This window comes from Rattus norvegicus, chromosome 4 (genome assembly GCF_036323735.1).
Source record: "Rattus norvegicus strain BN/NHsdMcwi chromosome 4, GRCr8, whole genome shotgun sequence".
NCBI lineage: Eukaryota > Metazoa > Chordata > Mammalia > Rodentia > Muridae > Rattus > Rattus norvegicus.
The window spans coordinates 158,916,298-158,939,976 of NC_086022.1; the positions used below are offsets into that span (position 1 = coordinate 158,916,298).

Consider the following 23,679-nt stretch of genomic DNA (forward strand, 5'->3'; position numbering starts at 1 on the left):
TGCTCCACCACCCTTCGCTCACTTACAGAAGGACCTAGATGATAAATTGGTTTCTTTGCCTGCCATGAGGAGAAAATATCCCTCACTTATTGCTGGAACAGGAAGTTTCAGATAAAGCCACCTATTTGTCTCCTTTGAAATATTCACCTGACTCTGAGCTCTGGAGCAGCCAGGGCCTCTAGAACATTAGTAGAGGGGGCATGGGGAATGAGCTGAGGTAACAGTGGCCTGTGTACAGGTGACTGGGAGTTAGTGGCTTTATGCAAACTGAGACAATTTAATGAAGACAAGTACATTGCATATATTCATTATAATTTTATGCTCTCATTAATTTAATGGCACCTTGGGGCTAGATGTTCTAGCTGTGTATACCTAACACATTTTGCATATGTTGGAGAATGTGAAAAATCCAAATAAATGGTAAGATTCTTAAGTTTCAAAAAAAATCCAATTATTTGCTCACATGGAAACAATTTTCAACCTGTCTTGCCCATCTCCAAGTGAAATAATATGTTTTACAAAGATCTCAATTATTTGTGAGAGAAACCTGGGCAGAGTATCAACTGACATATATACAAGAACCACCGACACGGGGGTCACAGAGAAATTTAGAATCTAATATATCCCTGTGATGTCATGAGAGTCATGAAGTTGGCAGGAGGGCAAAGCAGACCTCCATCAAAGAAACAAATCCCATAATACACACAATCCACAGGATCTGTGGTGATTGGCTGCAGATATAGCTCAGTAGGGAAATGTACGTTTAGCCTGGGTGAAGCTCTGGGTTGAATTCGCGATACAACAGGATGGGTCACTTATCAGTGCATGAATTTTATCAGCAGGTCACTAAGACATCACCCAGGAAAAGACAGACCTTCCATTCCACAGGCTTTCTATCTGATAGTGTATCTTTGTGAAGTCCTTTCTTCATCCCTGTCAGAGATTGCTTTCTGTAGAAAAGCCACCTCTTTTTTTTTCCTTGCAAGGATACCATGGGAAGAGAAACATTGAAAGCATGACAAAACAAACTTTTTGTTCAACATGAGAGTTAATGAAAGTTTAGAACCAAGACTGTGTTTTTAAAAGAAATAGGATATTTTCTAGAGAAAAGCCTCAGAACCCTTAGACCAAACTTGGTAGAAGGTATGGACAGAAGAACACAGAAGCTATTCCACCAGGGCCAAGATTTAGCATAAAATTCCCTTAGTCAGCACATAAACTGTGACTGATGAGTTCTCTGAGGTGAAGGACAGGGAGTACTTACTTGCCCCTCCCAGATGGTTCATCTTCACCTTAATACTGTCTTTATCCTTACGGGAAGCATTGCGCAGAGAACATCGGCATCTGAGAAAGACTAAAACAGTGCACCTCCTGTCAGAGTCCACTGGAGAGATTCCCTTACAGTTTAGAGTCCCCGGAGCTCCCCATGTCTTTGTACTAGAGTATCCAAGTTAGATAAGTTGGGGCTTACAAATACTTCCTCCTCCTCTGCAAGTATAAAAGTCATAGATCCCTTAGCCTGGCTTAGATGTGAGCCCTCTGAGCCTTTCTATCAAGATTACAGCTCCTAAGACCTGTGAGCCATGGCTCACAGCCTTGGGCTGTGGAACCTTGGAGCACAGAAAAAGGACATTGTTGTTTCCCCACAGTATAATAGGGACTCCTTCTATGTCCATACACTAATCTCTCACTAAAGTTCATCTGCTCTCCTAAGTCCCCCCCATTGTACTTACATTTCTTGATGTGCTGGTCTATCTCAAGCAAAAAAGGTGAGAACATGACAAAAAGGAAGAACACAAAGAGTATAGCAAACACTGCATAGAGCCAAGGGACGCCATTGGGGAACAGATTGATCCCTGGTTCAATCTCTGCCATTTGGACAGGAGAGAAGACATAGAATTCTCTGCATTTGCTTCTTTGCCTCCTAGGTGACCACAGCTATGACATCACAGCTTCCGAGACAGTGGGCGTGATGAGGATCTGATTGGGGATTGGCCAAGCTTCATCCTATCTATGGCAAGAGCAGAGATAGTTTCCTCCTACCACAGACTCTTTTCCTAATACTTTTGTGGGTGCATATGGTGTGTGTATGCATGTGTGTAGGCATGATCACACTGTATGAGGTCAGAGCTGACATCGGATGTCTTCCTCTATTATTCTACACCTTTTTTTAAGACAGGATCAATGAAAGTTGCCCTATCAGCTAGACTGATGCCCAAGTGTGTGCATGCACACACACGCACACACACACACACACACACACACACACACACACACACACACACACTGAGATTATAGACCTCTACCTCTCACACAGCTTTTATATGGATGTGGAGATCCTAACTCAGGTCCTTATGTTTGCACAGGAAGCACTTTTCCCACTTTACCTCCTCAATCCCTACCATGGATTTCTTTAGTTGTCCTAAAATAAGTTGGCTGGGCAGACCAATCAATCACATAGCTTATATTCAGGAACTACATTTTATTACATTGGAACACCTATTTATAAGGGAGAGGTTTGCCTTGGTATGTACCAGAAATGGGTGTCCTATCTGAGCATAGAAATATCTCCCCTATCATGTGGGGTCAATAGGGACAAAACATTTCATTTTCCAAGATGAGGGTGGTGTCTCCCTTCTGAACTCAACAGAATTGTCATGTCATAAGTGTTTTGAACATCCCCACCACATGATTTCTGGTCCATGACAGCATTCCCAAAAGAGAGTAGGTAGAAAGTAAAAGGGACAGGGCTGTGAGCCCATCTCTGGGGTAATTGATGAAGAATTCTCCAGCTCCTTGTTCTAGAGTCTGGGAAGTCCAAGACTGGGGACCATCTCTGCTGAGGGCATTTTAGATATGGCATTCTATTACAGAAGAGATGAAGTGGTTGTATGCAAAAGATGAGAGCTGGCTGACTGTACCACAACCTACTCTCAGAATGCCTAACACACTCTTACTTACCTCAGTGGTATTAGCCTGTCTCTTTGTAAGGCCCACTTCTTGTGTTGTAAAGGAAACAGGCTTCCAACCCTTTGGATTGGCGCATTGAAACCATGACACTCAATGTGGAAAGAATTCTGGAATTTTGGTTTCTTTTTCAAAAAAAAAAAAACAAAATATTTTAAAAGAGTGTTTTCATTGTAATACCAGGTGTAAGATATAGGGCTACTTCAGATTGTCCATAGCAGCTGACTATGATTTGCCTCATGCTCTATCTGGGGCATGCTTTTGCCAGCCGCAGACAGTTTCTATGATTGTGTGACATCTGGAAATCTGGGGAGTATTTAGAGGATATATAAGTGCTAGGGCATGAAGAGGCTTTGTTGGTGGATGCTGGTTGGTGCGTTGGCCAGGCTTTGGTTGGTTGGTTGGTTGGTTGGTTGGTTGGTTGGTTGGTTGGTTATTGGTTGCTGTTGGTCACAGTTTGTTAAGTAGTCATGTGCAAAGAAGACACAAGAAGAAATTAGATTACCTGACAATGAGGATCAAATTTGCCCCTGAGTAACTTGAAGCCCCTAATCTAGGCTCCCTTGTTAGTTTGGAAGCACTGAGTTCCACAAACACAGGAGCCCACTCACAGTCCCATGGGCCTAGACTGGGAGCTAAGCAGAAAGCCCGAGACCAGCACCGAATACTATACTAAGATCCTTATGTCAATAGGAGTCAAGAGGTGTCAAGCAGCTGGTGGGAGAGAAACACACTGCCTTGTTTTCTTCTAAACCTCCTAATATAAAAAGCCAGAAGTTTCAGTGGCCTGATAAGCAAACAGCTTTCCCCTTTAGGGAAGCTTAGCTCCCAGCCTAGGCCCATGTGGTTTCCAGAAAGACAACTTGCCTTTCCTAGAAATCTTCCTCTGGTGCATTTCCATTTTCCCTCTGGTATGTGTAGAAGGGACTCTTTGGATTTTTTTTAGTTGACTAGCAACCTGCAGTTCTTTTCAAATTAAGTCCTCAGGATAGTTTATACTTCTACCAGCCTACTCTCTATTTTATTAACATAAATATACTATTGTTTGCTTACTTGTTCCTATGAGCTTTCCTGTTACTTTTACTCCATGTCCGTTTCTCTCTTCCTGGGATCCTGACAGGTAGACCCCGTCCCCATACCACTGTCATTTCTTCTTGTCTTCCTGGTAAACCTATATTCCAGCTCAATAACTTGTTTTTAATTATGTCTATGCCACTTTCAAATTTTTTACTGTCTAACTTCTCAGTCGAGTAATGGTTTTACTTCCGTGAAGAGCTATGGACATGGCTGGTAGCTGGGGTGGTGGCCTCAGCCTTCTGTGACTGTGGAACAAGCTGCAGAAGGAGCTGGAAAATAATTGCCTCAAATGCGGTTTGGATTTCTCCAGTGTAACGTCTTCCCAGCCCCTGGTCCCTGCCTCACTCACTGCCATCCAGTCTCCAACTCAACATATATGTCAGTCCACTCAAAAAAAAAAAAAGAGGAAGAAAAGAAAAGAGAAAAGAAAAGAGAAGAAAAGAAAAGAAAAGAAAAGAAAAGAAAAGAAAAGAGAAGAAAAGAAAAGAGAAAAGAAAAGAAAAGAGAAAAGAAAAGAAAAGAAAAGAAAAGAAAAGTGTTCACACATTGACAGGCTCATTTGTTACTTATTTATTTCCGTTGTCATGACTACTCTTCCAGAGTTCACTTTGAGACTAAGCGTTCTCTGCTACTTCCATATTCTTGCAGGAAGAGGGAGATGTGGTATAGAAAACGAAGTTCCTACTCTATGTAGATGTATTTTGAAAACAGTAAAAAAAAAAAAAAAAAAACAATTGTCATTTTGGACCCAAACTTCCTTAGATATCATCAACAAATACGTTGATTTCAAATTCTAAAATTAAGTGCTCCTTTATTTCTATGAGGGATCGACGGTGTTCATTCTAGCTAGAGAAATTCTGCATACACTGTAAATCTTCCAAAGCAATCTAAGATACGCATCACACACCACAACCTCATACCATGTGGAGATCAGCAAGGGCCTTTTTGTTACTGTTTACCAAATATCACTGAAAGTTCGAGGGATTTTTTCATTCATCAATAAACTCAATTATTTTTGTATTTGTTTATATATATATGATATTAAATTTGTATCCACAGTGGCTTGCAGCAGGAAGAAAAACTTATATGGAAATTTAAAACACAGCACTTGCTTTGCATCCAAGGGCTCTCTGTAGCAGAAGCAAGGATTAATGTTCTCTGCGTGCTGTGCCTCAGTGGCTTGGCACATGCCCACTTTATTATAATTAGGTTTGTACTCCTAGAAGTAAGGCTGCTCAGTGACAAGGTTCCTCTTTTGCAACTACAATCCAGTGTGAACTGTTTCTGTAGCAAATCTCTCTGGGAGTCCTGTGCTGAAATTTGGGCCTTGCTCTTTGAACCAAAACACAAGGTTGGTCACGACTCCTAACAGGCAGAACACACAGATCCTGTTTGGTGGGCTTAGCTAATGTCCAAACTGAGCCAAGCCAGCAACAATGAGAATTGGGGAAGCTGGAGTGGCCAAACGGACTGCAGGAAAGCATAAAACTTCTCTGGTTCCCTATGAAGAAAACATACAATCTCAAGAGGACGAAGTTCTACTTTGTCCCTATGGGAGGGAGCACTTCTCTGCCTCTGTAGGAGGGAGCACTTTACTGCCTCTGTGGGGGAAGCACTTTACTGCCTCTATGGGGGAGCACTTTACTGCCTCGGTGGGAGGGAACACTTCACTGCCTCTGTGGGAAGAGCACTTCACTGCCTCCGTGGAGGAGCACTTCACTGCCTCTGTGGAGGAGCACTTTACTGCCTCTGTGGGAGGGAGCACTTCACTGCCTCCGTGGAGGAGCACTTCACTGCCTCTGTGGGAGGGAGCACTTCACTGCCTCCATGGGAGGGAGCACATCACTGGTTTCCTTTCCTATCATCACTCTATTCCTATGACAGTGTAGAAGAATTGATTGTAGAAGACAGAAATGAAAACCTTTCAACAGATAACAAAAGAAAAAAGTTAAGATGGACAGGTAGAAAGCCACAGGACAAGACGGAAGGGGCACAAAGAGAAATTCCTCCTGCGGAAGGACTGGAAGAGAATAGCTATGGTATAGAGTGGACTTTGGTAAATGTTCTGCTATGTGCACCTTGCCCCAGACTCTAACCCTTTATGCCTTCCCTTTACCACCAGATAGGAATAAACTGTTGAGTAGATGGCTCACTCTCTTAGGGACAATTCTGAAGAAGGAAATGGTAAAATGTGCACGTGCTAGATGAAATGGAATAGAGAGAGAGGATAGAAAGCATTGGCGGGGTAGACAAAAAAAGACTGAGAGTTCAACAAAAACACATAGAAGTATCGCTTGGGAGATACTCCAGACATACCCAAGAGCCATGAGGAATTATACAGAAAGAATATGCAGACACAGATTCAACCATTCTTCTTGTTATTGGAAGGGCAGGAGAATTTGCTCATGCTGTCTAGAGAAACTACATCTATGCCTACACGACAGGCAACTCTAATAACTCCTCCCAGGGAGTTCAGAGCGTCAGCAAGACTGCTGCACACTGTATGATCCCACTGACAACACTGCACTCAGAAAAATAGCCACCTCATTTCCTTCCTCTCTCACGGATGGACACGTTAGGTAGAATATATGTGGAGCTACAAATAGACTTTTGTGCTTACCCACTGCCAATTGTCTCTCCTTTATTTTACACATAGGAAAGTGCTGGGTCCTGACCTGGCAATCAGGTACTGAGGTGCAACACAGACTCAAAGGACAAAGGCTGGTGGCCTCTGGCCTTTAACTAACCCTCTCCCTCTCCCTCTCCCTCTCCCTCTCCCTCTCCCTCGCCCTCTCCCTCTCCCTCTCCCTCTCCCTCCCCCTCCCCCTCTCCCTCTTCTACTCCCTCTCCCTCCCCCTCTCCCTCTCCCTCTTCCTTTCTTCCCTCTCCTCCCTCTCCCTCCCTCTCTTGCTGTTCTGGGGCCAAAACTGATACCTTCTGGTAATTGATTCCTGCTGCAGCAGAGGAGTTACTCGGGCTCTTTACACTTGGACTCAGGGGCCTCTTGCTAGCCAGGTGACAGGCTCAGAGTTCATTAACTCTTCCTGAGCCAAAAAGAAGGAAGAGAGAGGGAGAGTGGGGGAGAGAGGGGAGGGGGGGCGCGCACACACACAGAGACTGGATGAAACAGAAAAGGGCTAAACAGACCTTTATTTTTGCTTTCAGATTTTTATAGCTTTTTAGACAAAGGTCTTCAAGGTTAGAAAAAAATTACCTCATAGATAAAACGTTACACAGAAGGGGAGTCACAAGAGGATGCCAATAGCAAACTCAAAGCAGTGTTTCATTTCATAAGCTCATAATAAGTTCCGGGCAACACTTTCACACGGCCTTGCTTTATCACAGTGCACACCTGTGGCCTCATCCTTGGACCTGACCTAGAATGAATGTTTTTCCTTGATCACGAATCTGTCCCAAGCCTATTTCTACTCTTAGTATAATTTATGAAAGCTCATCATATTCCTTACTTTACAGCTTTTACTATTCTACGAGAAGGGGGCATTCTGTTCTTGATTCTAGCTTTATTACGTCTTTCTGTCAAAACAACTAAAACCATCTCCTTAAACTTTCTTCCTAAAATTATTTGAAAAAATCAGGAATTCTATAGTCACTGATTTATAAAAGCTCATCTCTGCATTGATCTTCAGGAAATCTGCCCAATATGGTGAGCTGATGCTCAGGAATCATTAGGCTGTAATAGTGGCAGGAAACCAACGCCAACAGCAAGAAGCAATCCTGGGATAAAGCCTCTGAGGACCTTAACATCTCAGAGGTCACCCATTGCAGCCATACAAAATGGTGGGTCATCTTCAGAGAGCTCACTCGATTGCCATGGACTTTCCTAGATGGTGCCTGTCAGAAAAAGCACTTCATGTCTGCAGATAAGTAATTCCAAGATGGTAGAGAACAGCAGTAGTGTAGATGGAGAGCGGTTCATAGATAATCATTTGTGGCTATTTTCTAAGATGTTGCCATGAGCATTTCTAACGCAGTACGCCAAGAAGGCTACCCCACCCTCATCACATTTTGAACAGAACTATTCGACACCTCTGTAGACTAGCCTAGCAGTAGACTGTGACCCATTTCAAACACTGCTCTTGCCCACCAAAAGAGAAGATCCAATCTTCTCCTATAGCCAGAGGAAGTAAGAACAAATTGTTTTTCCAACAAAAGCCCACATACTTTCATTGTATTTTTTAAACATCATGATAAGGCTGGAAGAACGTCATCCAGTAGTAGAGCGGTTGCATGGTATACATGAGACCTTGAGTTTCGCCATCAGGATAGCCAAAGTACATTTACTGATCAACAAAATGAAATAAAATGCACTGTGCTTGAGAAGTGTGAGATGGGCTTCACTGAGAGCTAGAGGTTCACGTTTATTATCCATATGAAAACATCTGACATGCTGTGCCCCAGTCACTCAACCATTAAAAGGCTTAATTATGCTTAAAAGTAAACTGAAATGCAATAATCCCATCACCAAAATTTGAAAATTAGGAGCTTGAAAACAGTCTGCTTCCAAACAGCCTCTGTATCTCCCTATTCCAAGAATGTGTCTGAGTTTTTATATTTTGGGTATTTTTTTTTTACTTTACTTAGTACTGTCCCCAGAAAGTTGTCATACCTAAATGTGCCTCCTTTCAACATTTTCCTGAGTCACTGGGAGAAAGGCCAAAATTATGAGAGAAACAATGTTGTAGTGATCGCAGAACATTTCTAGGCTGTCTGACCCTCTTCACTGTGAGGTTGGAAGAAGATCAGCTCTGACGCTGGACCTGGTGTTGCTCCCACTCAAGTGGCAGAAGCACACACACGCCAAGGAGCTATTTGCCCATTCTATATAATCAACCTATACTGTGTCATTAGATGGTCACAAAGATTTCTCAATTACAGGCACTAGTGAGAAGGACACAAGTAGTTATTATGGGATAGTTTATGAAAAACGAGAGCACAATGCAACATCAACACAGGTGGTCACCATTGTGGTGTCCTCTGAAGCCCTAGCCTGGACTATAGTGTAGATGGTTTCAATACAGTCACACTGGTCCCTTCAGTGATACCCTAGGGTCTCTGAGCTCACAAACCATACTTCCAGACTCCTCTTCCTCATTCAGGAGTATCTTCTTCATCGATTCTTCCTCTGGGCAATATGAAAAACAAACAAAAAGAAAATTTAAGGTCTCAGTATAATTATGACCCAAAGATAATAGGAGCCTTCTAGGCATGTCAGAACCACAGGCAAGCTTCAAAGAAGAGTGTCATGGGAAGAGGATCTCAGGCCGATTTCTCCAGAGTGTCTGTCCTAGAGATCAGTGGTAACTAAGAAATGCTAAAGAGCTGTCTCTCAGTCTGCCCACACAAACAAGGACATTAAATCAGAGGACAAAACTGGAAATACCTTTTCTGTGGCAAAAATCTCAGGAAACTGCTGACAAAGAAGTATGCTTCTGTTGCCATCTAGCCTATGAGGACACCTAACAAATCCTGACTTCCCATTGACCCACAGTGAGAACTTTAGTTTTCCCTAGGAAATCCTTGAATGGATGCATGTTAAGATATGGGCTCTACACCAGTGGAAGGGGAAGTCCTTGGTCCTGCCAAGACTGAACCCCCAGTGAATATGATTGTTGGGGGGGAGGGCGGTAATGGGGGGAGGATGGGGAGGGGAAGCCCATATAGAAGGGGAGAGGAATGTTGGCCCAGAAACCGGGAAGGGGAATAACAATCAAAATGTAAATAAGAAATACTCAAGTTAATAAAGGTTAAAATAAAAAATATGGGCTCTAACTATGCTCTTCTGAAGGCTTATTTCTCTGATGCAGCAGCGTGTAGAGGGGAAGCAAATGAGTTATGACTGCTCCGATTCTACTAGTGAATTAATAAATACATTTATAGATTCTTAGCGATTTTGAAAGAAAGAACGGATTATAAATGTAACCTAAGGATGCCTAGAAAGAGGGCTAAGTGCCCTGTGCTCACACTTGGGTTCCGCTGTCGTGATAATAGCCCTTGGAATGTCCACCTTATCTAATTCACAGACATGGCACACAGGAAGAATTGCAAGCCCTGGAGACCCTTCACTTCTGTAGTCTCATCTCTAAGAAGACGACCGGGGTGAGAAATGCAGAAATTATATGGGCTTTTCCACCAGAATCAAAATAGGGCCATCTTGTATCTATACCTTGAGAAACTTGTATCACCAGTTTTCAGTGACTTTATGAGTGAACAAGTATTTGGCTATGTAAACCCTGTGATGTCTTCAAGTACTGACAATCCCAGATTTTGTAACTGAAGGCATTCTTGGTCATTGTTAGACGTATCAGCTTCAGCATTTGAGGTATTATCTCCTTCAAATAAAGTGTTTGACAGATCCTATCTTTCAAAAAAAGATTTCATTGTCTCCTGCCCTTTAGTATTACTTTTTCCCCTCCAACCTGATACGTTTGTTTGAGAAATACTGTCACATTATCTAGATACAAATACTTATCAGCTATGGATTTGGACCACAAGGCTGGCACAGAGGTGTAAGGACAAAAAGCAGAGTTTAAGTCATTCTTAAATAATCACCTCGGGGTTGGGGATTTGGCTCAGTGGTAGAGCGCTTGCCTAGGAAGCGCAAGGTCCTGGGTTGGGTCCCCAGCCCCGAAAAAGAGAAAAAAAAATAATCACCTCCCCAGAGCCACATCACCCCTCTTCCAGGGCTGAAGGTGTAGCTGCCTTCCCTTCAGTGCCTCCTGTACATGCAGCCACACCTGCCTCAAGAGCCATGTCCCCACATCCCAGTACATATTCAGACTAACTTTGACATCCCCCTGCTCCACATACTACCATGCCTCAGTCACTGAGCACCAAACAAGAAGCATTCCAAGGACAGACATGAGCATAGAAGTTCACATGTGTGAGTATTGGATAAGTCTCAGAGCAGAAACTCAGCCTGGAAATGTTTTCTTCCAGCAGAGAGGACTTGAGGTCCTCTGGGAGTCGTAGAAAAGTCTCGAGATCGTCGACAAGAACTCTGAGATGGGACTTGGGATGTCATGTGCAGATACTGTGCACACACTAAGGAGCTCCTTCACATGATGAAGAAGAGAGACACACACTAAAGAACCTTCTCCTGACTCCAGTTCTTCCTCCTCCCTGTCTCATGGCCAATCACGGCCATGCTTGTAACCGCACGGAGAGAATATTCACATGTGATCATAATAAAGAGCTGAACGAGAAAAACGGCGCCCTAAAATGCCCTAGCATAGTCTCTCCGGAGCCCACGAGTCTACTCTCTGACCATCAGATCCCTACTCCCTTCGCGCCTCTGGATAAGCCTAGAACTCCTCCCCCAGTCACAGTCGTAGCCTCTTTCCTGATCTCACGCTCTACTTTTAGAACTTCAGAAAAATATTATTTTGCCATGACACCATGTTTCTTGACACTACTAATCTAAAGTCACTGAGTTTAAGAATTTGGAGAACAAATGTCCTTGTTCGGGAAATTTAGGGAAGGTGGGGCACATCCGGTCTCCCACGACAACCATTCTTCCCACCCACTGTCTACAAGCTCTCCGAATCCCAGGATCCTGCTGTTCTCTACCTTGGAACACTCTCCTCTTTCTGCACTGATGAATCACCAGGATAATGAGAAAAAGGAAAATGCAGTGTCCCATGATGAAACCGAGGACAGTGGTCACAAAGAAGATTCCCGGATTGGGATTTGAGTGAGTCTCTGAAAAGAACATGTTGTGAGTAAGAGAAGGGCAGGCGGTAGTATACCTTACCTCCTGCTGGTGCTGGTAGACCAGCTCTGATGGTGAAGTCACTGCTTAGAGCACAATGGGAAATTGTGAGAGCCAAGCAGGGGCTAATTAGCCTCTAGGGGACCTCCGTCCATCCCATGCTAGCCCAGAGGTTAATCCAGAGGGTGCTTGTTGCGTTAGTTGTTTCCCTTGCTGTGAGAAAACACCATAGCACTTTGGCTTATTGCTCATACTGGCAGGGGAGGCATAGCAGCACATAGCCAGCTCATGAAACAGAGATAACATCTCTACCTGTGTGGAGAAAACAGATGGGAAACTGGAAGTAGGGTGAGGCTATAAGCGCCCCCCTCAGCCCCGGCTCGGCTCCGGGTTCTTTGTCACACTCACTTTACCTCTGATGATAAGCTAAAGGTTGCACCTGTGTACTCTCTTCTTTATCTCTTTCGACACCTCTCGTTTTCATTTCCTCGTACGAGCTGAAACATGTGACAATATGTTGATGGTTGAGGGTCTCAGATCCAAAAAGCAACAACCTCACTGAGGCCTTTCTGTCATCCATCTCCTACCTGCACTGGGCAGGAAGGGCGAATAGGATCACCTGGCAAGCACAAACCCATTCTGCCATTTCACCACAAAGACTGCGACTACATCTGGTTTCCCTGTGCTCCTTTTTCTTCATTTGAATTCCCGAGTTTACTATTCATTCATGGATTTCCTGGATTCTGGAATACTCTGCATTCCGTTAGGTACTATTTTTTTCATCTTGCATTTAAATTTTATGCAGATTTTTTCCATCTTGTCTGCTAATTCACGTCCATTCATCTATTGTTCTCTGAACTCTGGCTGTTCGATTACTTTTATAGACTATGAGTAGTTCTTGTTGAGCTGTTTTATAATTTTTCATTAAAACTTAAGTTGAGGGTCTGGAAAGATGCTGTAGTTAGGAGTACTTACTGCTCCTTCAGAGGACCTGGGTTCACATTCCAGTACCTACACGGGGGCTCACAATCATCTGTAAGTCTAGTTATAAACACTCATGCATATGATTTTTTTAAATAAAATAAAAATTTTAAAGCTTAAGTCGTAAACTTAAATTACATTGAATAGGGTTTTCTTTAGTGGTTATGCAGTAATTATATCGTAATGCTCAATATTTATGACCACAAATCACATTTTTCAATTTAAATATCATTCACTACCTTAACAGTCAGCAAAAATTTTTAAAAGATCTTTCAGCAGATTTTGTTCCTGTAGCCAGTCAGTAAGTACACATCCAGACCCTATTCGTAGCATTCCCAACAGGTTCTCTACACGCTATGGTGAAGAGACACAACAGTCAAGCAACTCCTGACTACAACAAGAGAATGAATGAGATAGTCAAGGACAGTCAAGGGTTATCTCCTGGTAGATCTTGTGTGTGTATGTCTGTGTGTGTGTGTGTGTGTGTGTGCATATGTGTGTGCGTGTGTGTTTGTGTGCATGTGTGTGTGCATGTGTGTGTCTGTGTGTGTGTCTGTGTGTGTCTGTGTGCGTCTGTGTGTGTGCATGTGTGTGCATGTGTGTTTGTGTATGTGTGTGCATATGTGTGTGCATGTGTGTGTTCATGTGTGTGCATGTGTGTGTGCTTGTGTGTCTGTGTGTGCATGTGTGTGAGTGAGGGGGGTGCATGTGTGTGCATGTGTGCGTGTGTATGTGTGTGTCTGTGTATGTCTGCGTGTGTGCATGTGTGTGTGCATGTGTGTGTGCATGTGTGTGTTCATGTGTGTGTGCTTGTGTGTGTGCATGTGGGGGGGGTGCATATACACACTTGTGTTTGATGTGGAAGTGTTGATAATGAAACTGATAAAGAATGTGCTCCAGTGAGTATTTGGCACTCAGCTTGCCAAATAATTCAGACTTCTCCACCTCACGACCTCACAGAGTCCAGTACAAAGCAGACCCACCCACAGCACCACAGACCCAGCGCTTCTTCACTGTGCTCCTACAGGAATGAGACCCAAAATGTCCTCTGCTGCCCCTGGCAAGTATTATAGACCCGAACACCAGAAGCTCCTGGAGCTTCTCCTCTCCCACCATGCCGGGGGCAAGTTGTGCTGCTGCCTCCTCAGAAGAACCTCCAGTCCAGGAGAGGGGATGGCAAGTGCTCATGGCATGGGGGTTTGATCCAAAGGTACCTGGGGCACGGGATGTCATGCCTTCTGGAACCTGAAAGAGGCCGACATGGTGTGTTAGCAGCTGGGCAGTGTCTCATCACTAGACGCAGCCACCCAGGGGAGCCTGAGTATGTTCCAGGAAGGGGAAACCTCTGGCAGAAAAGGTGCTGTGAGTCCTCCCTGTGTAACTGTGTTACAGCATTTGGATGTAAATAAATAAAATAATTTATTAATAAAAATTTAATTAAAAAGAAATGCATTAGAATCAGATAGTTAACACAGTTCAGATGCTGTCTGGGCTACAACACCTCCAGCTTCAGAGATGGCCATTGTGTCTGATCTAGTGAACTCACAGTCCTCAGGATTCAGGACACACACAATCTGGGCTATCAAGCTCACCTGGACTGATGACACTCTTAAGGACATGGGACCATTTTTGCCTCCTCAAGAACAGTTCAATTTCATCCCTGGTCCCTGGCATCTCCATCTTGGAATCTTCTGCAATTTAGAGCCCTTATCTTCCTCATCATCATCCGGGGGAATTCAGTTGCACAACAGAAAACAGAAACAGTGCCAAGGCAGGCTAATGGTGCCAGTGACCTGGAAAGTTTTTAGGGAAAACATTGGATCTGTGACATTTATTTTGCGCGCGCGCGCGTGTGTGTGTGTGTGTGTGTGTGTGTGTGTGTGTGTGTGTGCAGTGTGTGCTGTGTGTGCATGTGGGTGTGTGTGGTGGGTGTATGTGGATGTGTGTGTGTGGTGGGGAGGTGTGGGGGGTTGTGAGTGTGTGGTGTGTGTATGTGTATGTGTGTGTGGTATATGTGTTTGTATGTGGATGTGTGTTTGTGGATGTGTGTGTGTGTGAGTGTGGCGTGTATGTGTGTGTATGTGCATGTGCATGTGCGTGTATGTAGTATGCATGCACATGGGCATGTTTTCATGTGGGTGACAGAGTGGATACATGTGCATATGTACATGTGCATGTGAAGGTCAGAAATTGACACTGGGCATAATCCTTGGTCATGCACCACTTCATTCGTTGATATAAGATCTTTTGCTGAACCCAGAACTTGCCAAATCTAAGTAGTCTGGCTAGTCAGCTTGCCCTGGGTTTACAGTTTCTGGATATACAAGTGGCACCCACACTTGCCCAGCTTTGATGTGGGTTCTGAAGACTTGAGCTTACGTTCTCACACTTGGGCAGCAAGCACTTTATCCACTGAGCCACCCCACCCAAGCCCCCTGATAGTTTTAGTGCACACATTGGAATCTTTATTCTCATATTCAGGAAGCTTCTTTAATCTACTCACTATGGACTTCAATGTATAAAAGGCTTGAAGTTTTATTTGAGAATGATGGTATGGTCTCAGTTTATAATGCTTATAAACTTGGGAAGTGAAGGCAAGAAGGTCAGAAATTCAAGGTCATGCTTGACCACAAAGCAAGTTAGAGTGCCAGAGAAGTGAGAGATATGGTTCTCTGCCTTAGTGGCAAAAGGAGAAAGCCATACCTGGCAATTTGGTTGGTGTGGGTTGCTTCAGAAAGCAGGTAGGAGTTGGGTAGCTGAGCAAGCCGGAGGGGATTGTCCTGCCTAAAACTACAGTCAGCTGGGGTCTGAGGAAAGATGGGCACGGTTGGATTTCCCCGATTAGTCATCGTCTTAGTCAGGGTTTCTATCCCTGCACAAAACATCATGACCAAGAAGCAAGTTGGGGAGGAAAGGGTTTATTCAGCTTACACCTCCTCATTGTTGTTCATTACCAAAGGAAGTTAGGACTGGAATTCAGGTCAGGAAGCAGAAACTGATGCAGAGGCCATGGAGGGATGTTTCTTACTGGCTTGCTTCCCCTGGCTTACTCAGCTTGCTCTCTTATAGAACCCAGGACCACCAGCCCAGGGATGGCACCAACACAATGGGCCCTCCCACCCTTGATCACTAATTGAGAAAATGCCTTAAACAGCTGGATCTCATGGAGGCATTTCCTGAAGAAAGGCTCCTTTTTCTGTGGTAACTCCAGCTTGTGTCAAGTTGACACATAAAACCAGCCAGTACAGTCATAATTCTCTGGGCTTTACTTTGGCAGTTTCTCTAAGCACACTGTGAGGAATGAACTACCCTGATGGGGAAGATCTGGTTCTCTTCGTGAGGCATTAAAACTGAAAAGAAATGAAACCTGCCTTTTACCTGGGCTCACACTCTTAAAAGCAGCATCAAAAGAGAATTCATTTGCATTTAGTTTGCAAAGATTCATTTACTCCCAACAGTTTGGGAAAATAAGTGCATGGCCGACAATGGGAGAGCTTTGTTGCCTGGTCTACATCTATACCACTCAGTGACTCCCCCTAGCTCCGCCCACCCATCAGACAGACAACTGGAAAGCAGTCCATCATGCTGGAATAGAAACCTAGAAGTCCAATGTACAGATCCAGGTTCATAATTAGAGCTGAGAAAATGAGAGACTGGAAACTTACAATCTCTGTACATTAGCCCATTCTAAAGTGCCAATCAAGAACATATAAAAATAAATGCCTCAAGCTTGTGCAAGAGACTGGCTGCTACGTCATAGGTCAAGGCCAAGAGGGCAGAGCAACCAAAGGGACCTGACTGACATCAAATGGAGAGTTAATTTTGGCTTTTTATTGATGACGAGATTATTCATGAGTTCCTGAAAGTTAAAAACCTCATCAAACGGGATCCCATGTTGAACACTCAAAGTCTGTGCAGCCTGCTTCTGATCTCCATGGTTTCCAGGGAGTTTTTCTAACTATCTTCTTCATCTTCCATCTTCAGAAACCAGTTTTCCTTTTTTTGGCCCACACCCTTTCTCCTCTCCTTCTGCAACTATCATGTGACCCTTCTTTCCCTCACTTGGTTAATAAATGCCCAATCCCTGCAGTCCGAGAAGTGCCCATGGTGGCCACGGCTTCAGAATCTGAGTCCCCCACCAGATGGATCACCTTAACCAGCAGGGGCACGCACACAGTGTGAGGGGATGCAAAAGGCGATGGAGCAGGCAAGGCATGAACAAAGGTTGTGAAGCCAAGTGCCAAATGCAAGCCTACAGCTTGTCCGTTATAGCTGGACTTTCTCAGACCCGCCAGCCATATAAATAATGACACAGAGGTTTTTAATATTTTAAAGCTTATGCCTTTTAGCTAGAGCAGTCTCCCAGTCATCTATCTAGCTTAACCTGACCAATGCTAGCACTACATCCAACCTCGTGGCTAGATCTAACTATCTGCTCCACTCTGTATATCCATGTTCACCTCTGTGCCTTCTGGCAAATCTCCCAGATCTCATTTCTTCTCCCAGCATCCCTCTGTCTCTTAGAAGTTCTGCCTTCCACTTCCTGCCCAGCTTTTGGTCAGGCAATTCTAGATTGCCTCTAGGCTAGTAAGAAAGGATGATTACAAAATGTGAGGTTGGGGCCCATGGAAATAATAATACCAAGATCCTGCCAGCATTTAGCTATCTACCTGTACAGGATTAACAATTGAATATACCGAGACACACCTTTGCACAATGTATCCCAACATCCTATTAATGCTTCTGTTGGAAGTTTTCTCTCCATAAGAAGCATGAAAACATCCAATAAGAGTAAGTTCCCTGCATATATATACTAATGTATACTTAAATCACAAAGCAAGCAAATCAGAGGAGGCTGTATTTAAACAGATACCCAAATGCCATAGGCAATGGTGGGTGGGTGTGCTTGGGACCATCCTTGTCTGATGGGTCTTTCTAATGTGGATGTAAAGGACCACAGAGGAGCCCTTGCTGTGACTGCATTTGGGTCCCTCTCATCCTCTGTCTAATCTGTCTCCCTGAGAGAGTACTCCTCAGTCAACTGCCTATGCTCACGTCTCCACCTGGAGCCTCTTCCTGGGAAACAGCTGTTTCTGTTAAAGTAAAAAAAAAAAAAAAATACCCAGTGGCTCTACTACTTGTGTCTCAAAATATTGGTTCTCAGCCTGTGTTCTGTTTGTGCAGTGTTCTGTGGGTATTAGTTTCTTTCTCATCCCAGCCACCAAACCCCTGACAAAGGAGCAGCTTTAGAGAAGTTTATTGTGGCTCACAGTTTAGAGGAACACAGTCTATCACAGTGAGGAAGATGTCAGAAGGAACGGCTTGGTTTGTAGTGAAAACCAGAAAGCTGAGATGGGAAATGATCATACTAAGCCAGCCTTCTGCCTTTTCACTTTGTATTAAGTCTCAGGACTTAATACACTGCCCACATTCAGAATGAACCCATACACCTCAGTTATAGCTTTCTGAAAACACTCTCACCCTAACTATGAATTGCTGCAGACCCAAGTTTCCTGGTGCCAACTCTACAGGGGATAATAAAATAAAATAAAAGAATTGAACATAATTCACTTAGATTATGTAGTTTATGATGCTTCCAAGATTTATGTATTCATGAAAATTTATGACTAAATGTGTGCCTTGTTTTTTGTACTTTCTGTCATTGTGTGTTTATTTCTACTCTAGCTATCTGAGGAGGCTGAGTCTATCTTGGTGATGAAAGCATTGACCTGGGAGGATTCAGTGAATTGTCAAGGAGTTCACTCAGCAGTCCTGAACTACCACCACGGTGAGACCAACCCTCAGGGTGAAGAGGGTGCCAGAGTGAGGTGACCTGGTTAGTGGAGACATTGGGGCTAAGGACTGAAGCTCTGTACTGAGAATTACTCACTGGCAGCTCAAAAATAAAACTGTATCTTAATAGAGTGCTCCAGAAAATCTTTGTCATGTGGAACTACAGATTGTGGCCTCATTTGGAAATAGCATCTTAATAGATGTAAATGGTTAGGTCATAATGGATAAGGTGGAACATCATCCACTGAATCACAGACTTACGAAGGGAGGACATTTAGACACAGACAGAGAGAGGAACAGTGTGAAGACAATTTCTGCACAAGGAAGACACCGTGTAAAGATGGACGCAGAAACAAGACGACGTTTCTACAAGCCAAAACTACCCTAGAATTGCTGGGCTGCTCCGGAAGCTGGAAGAGGCAAGCAGTATTCTTCTCTAGATATCAAGACTAGTAACACCTTGATTCTAGACTGTGTGGGGCTGTGTGTGTGTGTGTGTGTGTGTGTGTGTGTGTGTGTGTGTGTGTGTGTTATGCATGGTACATGATTGTAGGTTTATAACTGCTGCTCCTTTGTGTACACATGTGGAAACCAGAGCAAAACGCCAAGGCTCCACCATTTTCTTTCTTATTGCCTCAACACAAGTTCTATCACTTAACTATTTTAGCCAGGTTGCCTGGTCAGCAAACTTTCAGAATCTGTCCGTCCTTGCCTCCCAATGCTAGGGTCACAGGTGTGAGCAGCCATGTTAGCTCATTATGCGGGTCCTAGGAATTAGAAATCAGGTCTTGGGTTGGGGATTTAGCTCAGTGGTAGAGCGCTTGCCTAGCAACCGCAAGGTCCTGGGTTCGGTCCCCAGCTCCAGAAAAAAAAAAAAGAAAGAAAGAAAGAAATCAGGTCTTCCTCGAGTTTGCAAAGCAAACACTTTTACCCACTGAGCCATCTCCTCAGCCCTTTTAGCCTTTTTAACTCTGAGAGAAAACACTTCTCTGGTAGCTTTTCTGTGATTTGTTTTGACAAACCTAATGTATGAGAGAAGTGCAAAAATGTCCCCTCAAAAACACTTACATGAAGTCAACATAGTCTGATAGTGGGTGAGATGGGAGCCTGAACTGCTGGGTGTGGTTAAATACCTAGGATGAACAACTTAAGAAAAGTCTGGGCTCATAGACTCCATGGCCAGCTGATATCACTGTGTTTATGCTGTGACAAGGCATAAAGAAGTATGGGAGCAGGGCGGGGCTCAGGAAAGCTGCTTGTCTCATGGTTACCAAGGAAACACAGAGAGAGAAGGGACCAGGGACCACTTCAGCCTTCCAAGGTCCAGTGACCTATTCCCTCCAAGGAGGCTACCAGCCTCTCACAATCTCCCATTGTGCCTGCAGCTGTGACTTCATCATCCTGAACACCCACAGGTATCATTAGTGGAGACAGGATCCCCCTTGTCATTTCCATATCCAAAATATGTTCCTTTCAGCAGTCCATTCAAACCCTGGGCCTGGGATCTTCTTTGTGGCAAGTATCCTTGGTTTCAGCCTTGGACCTTGCTTCCTCCTTTTTCTCCTTGTCCTGATGGTTCATCAATGCAGAAAGAAACCAAAATGCCAAGGTAGCTCTAGAAAACAGCAGGAGCCTGGAATGTCAAAAGCTGTGGGCAGTGGGTGGGAGGTGCCAATCTTTGGGATACTGAGTCTACATCCTGTCTGCACTTGTATTTTCTAGATGGCGTCACTTGTTTCCCAAGTTGATGTGACTTTGGGTTAGAAATATCAAGGAAACATGGTGTCATTTATGACAGTAGTAAGGTCAGTAGGGGTCACAGAGTCAGGATCTAAAGTAGATGAAGATTGAACCGAAGTTAATACTGAGCCAGGAATCTAGGGATACCCATGAACCACTAAAGTGGAGGGGATTTGGTTATCTGAGAGATTCAGGGGAGGGTCTATGTAAAGATGTGTCAGAATGTTCTTCACTCAGCCTTTCTCACAGTCATAAGGACACGTGAATGTCATCCAGGGTAGCCAGGAGAGAAGGATGAGAAAGAACAGGGACCAGATGGAGGCCCTGCCCTCCTCGGCATGCTTGTTGCCTGTAATCCTCACCTAGAGAGTTCTCATGATTCCTGAGTCCCACTTCGGAACCTTGATGGTTTCCACACCCCGAACATGCCAGCTCTTCATGCAACCCAGGAGATGCTGTGTCTTTATAAGAGGGAAAATGTCAAGGTCAAGATTCTGCTCTGACCTTATCTCTTCTTCACTATTCATGTCTGTCTTTAAGAATGCTCCTTTTCTGGCAGATGGCCAAGCAGTGTGCTGACACACTGGGAGTCCTCCTGTGAGGTGCAGAAAACAATCTGCTCTTGGGAACACACGTGAGAGAAGGCCGTTGCTTTGTATGGAAGAGAAACCAAGAGAATGGGGCTTTGAGAAACTGTGGTCTTAGACATCCGAGAGAGGTCCGGCCTTGGGGGCCCATTCTGAAAGAAGTAGAGTGATAGGTTGCGTACCTTATACTCTACCTTCTCACTCTGACACTTGTGTGACACCCTCGGGACCCCTGTCCACACCTGTTCTAACAGTTTCAGATACATGTTGAGGCTTAGATACTGTGACAATATTTCTCAAACTGAAAAAATGCTGAAAAACTAAAAAGTAGCAAACAATGTCAAAGTAATTCTTTCGGTGAAACATTGGCATCTGCTGAGTGTTTTGTTTGGAATAGATAATTTAATACAATTTTGAATTTGATACATTTAACAATTAACCTAGAATGCTTTCAAGTATAGGCTCTGGGGTTGTATTTGAAGAGACCATAGAGTTTGCACAGCCCCATAAAGGGAAAATTATTATTAGGAAAATTAATACATAATTTTCTCAAGGCTTTGGAATGGGCCCTATCCTGAATCGTAGGAACAAGTCTACTCCATCTCCTTGCTTCTCGCCTTGACTCTTGTCTCCTCTTAGTGGACGGAAAACCAATGGCCTAGCGTACATTTACAGAATGAAGGGGTTTTGTACATTACAGAAGTGAAGAACTGAACCTACAGTTCTTGCAGGGCTTCATGCCTGTAGAGTGGATGGTCTGGGTATGCTCAAGATTGCTGTCAAAGGAATGCAACTTAGTGGCTGAGTAGCACTCTGCTCCTGGATCACTGCTCTGCAGTCACTGTGTTAAAAATATGAATTGTGTTTGAACAAGAGGCTCTTTTTTTTTTATTTTTCCTTGGGCTTCCATATCCCAAAAAACAAAAAAAAACAAAAAACAAAAACAAAAAAAAAAAAAACAGGTAAACGTGAGGTCTGTCTCCAGTAGTGGCTTAGTACTTACTACTCATTCCTGTTACTCAGAAGATAGTGTTTGAGCAATTCAGTGCCAATCCTTCCTTTGAAGACAAAATTTGAGGAGGCTCATCACTTCCTGTTTTAAGCACAATGGCCTTCCCCTGTCACTGTTATTTCTGGGTGATATTGGAGAGGATGTGAAAACATTGGAGTCTGAGGTTCCCAGTTACAAAGGTCACATGGATTATGAAAAAAATATTTGGGCCTAATTCAGGATGAAGGAAGAACAAAATGAGAAATGCAGTTTGAAAACATCACTGATAGCAATCTGCTCAGAGTTTAATACTCTATAGTTATAATGTATTAGGAATGCTCTGAGAAGTGTGGGGTCTCATGAAGCAGGCTTTGGAGTTAAGGAACCATTCTATAGTTCTTAAGATCCAAAGACGGCCTGGATACCTTACAGGTCCCCAAACGAAGGGGAAATGTGGGATCCCTTGTCCCTAGTTTATTACCATTCTGAAGGCAGATCTGGAATATTCCCTGTCACACGGGGTCCCTTTAAGTGTAATTTGTGGGTTTTGTTTAATGTGTGTTTAACGGTATGTAGACCCTGGCCTAGTTGCCTAAGTGTGCTTTTTACCTTGCCCTCGATTCTCATGGCTCCCTGAGACTAGCTGGCAGCTTGGTCTTATTAAGTAGAATGAGGCTCTAAATGTGCTACTTCTGGTTGTTTTTTGCCCTACTCAGAAGAAGAAGAAGAGGAGCCGGGAAATGCGACAGTCCTGCAGGAAGAGGAGCAGCCCTGTATTCAGATTGCTGAGTTCAGAGACTCTAGTATCTCAGTGAAGGAAGAATCCATAACCCTGTACTGAAACAAGCTATACTATGGTCCAGGCTAGAGGCTTAGAGACCGCCATAGTGGTACCCAGATAGGACCATGACACATTGTGTCCTCCTTTTACATAAGTTCTCCAATAATAAACACTTTGGTCCTACTCAAGAGGTCTCTGTCACTGAAACTTTGTGAGCAGCTAGAGAAATGATTTCACTGCACTGATAGTACAGCCAGCAGGACTCACCTTTATCCTCACTTCTCTCGGGTGAAACCCTGGTGAGTGGCTTGTGTTCAGAGAGAAATGTTGGATCCAGACGAGTTCAAAGTTAAGTCAGACAGGCGTGCCCAAAATGCACTGGGCTCTTATATGTAACATCTTTTATAGGATACTTTCCAATAACTTGTTTTGGTCACGTGTAAATAGATGAAGATGTGATAGAACCTCGTTGATAAAAATCAGATTAATCCAAAAGTTTGAAAAACTTCTGAGGGACATAATATAGATGGAGAAATCAGCTGGAAAGCACCTGCATATATGGTGCGGGGATCTGAACTCGAGACCTCAGGTTTACATTGCCAGGTCCTAGCGAACAATCTCCCGGGCACTCTCCGTACTGTTTGTAACCACTTTGGAGCATGTTTAAAGTAGCAATTGGTGCGCTCTCTCATGAACCACTCTTTCCGCCTCCCTACCCACTTCCGCCCTCCATCTTCACTCCGCTCCACTGTGTCTAACACGTAGACAGTTCACTGCTTCCTCCTTCTCCAAAGTATTAAACATTAAAGCTATCCTATGCAGTCTGAGCTCACTGATGTTGGCGCTAAAGAGGGAAGCGATGGGGGTGGGGGGATGCAGCCTAGGGAAGGATGTAAATAATAGCAAGCCTTATGACCCCACTGTCCCGGCCCCTCCTCCGCCAGACAGTTTCTTTGTGCTCCTTCTCATCTCACCCTGCAGCCACCACTTGGAGCACAGTCTCTAATAGTCTTTCCCCATCTTTTTGCCTTTT

General features: G+C 44.0%; 1 protein-coding gene and 1 long non-coding RNA gene across 3 annotated transcripts in view; one reads left to right on the forward strand and one right to left on the reverse strand.

Annotated features, from left to right (window-relative positions):
* 1700013D24Rik (RIKEN cDNA 1700013D24 gene) overlaps positions 1–11,809 on the reverse strand; it is an 85,167-nt gene extending 73,358 nt beyond the window's left edge. The window contains exons 1-3 of one of the 2 annotated variants that reach the window (XM_039107891.2): positions 11,632–11,809; positions 9,137–9,187; positions 1,265–1,354 (exon numbers count right to left, since the gene is read on the reverse strand). In XM_039107891.2, the coding sequence (XP_038963819.1) occupies positions 1,265–1,354; positions 9,137–9,187; positions 11,632–11,776 (286 nt within the window). In that variant the 5' untranslated portion in view covers positions 11,777–11,809. Of the gene's footprint in view, positions 1–1,264; positions 1,355–1,733; positions 1,876–9,136; positions 9,188–11,631 lie in introns of those variants that run through there. The other variant, NM_001108645.1, reaches the window with a different exon arrangement.
* An 8,155-nt stretch (positions 11,810–19,964) lies between these two features.
* Positions 19,965–22,834, forward strand: LOC134486637 (uncharacterized). Its single transcript, XR_010065922.1, has 2 exons — positions 19,965–20,156; positions 22,582–22,834. It is a non-coding gene; the product is annotated as an uncharacterized LOC134486637 (long non-coding RNA).
* The last annotated feature ends 845 nt before the right edge of the window (positions 22,835–23,679 follow it).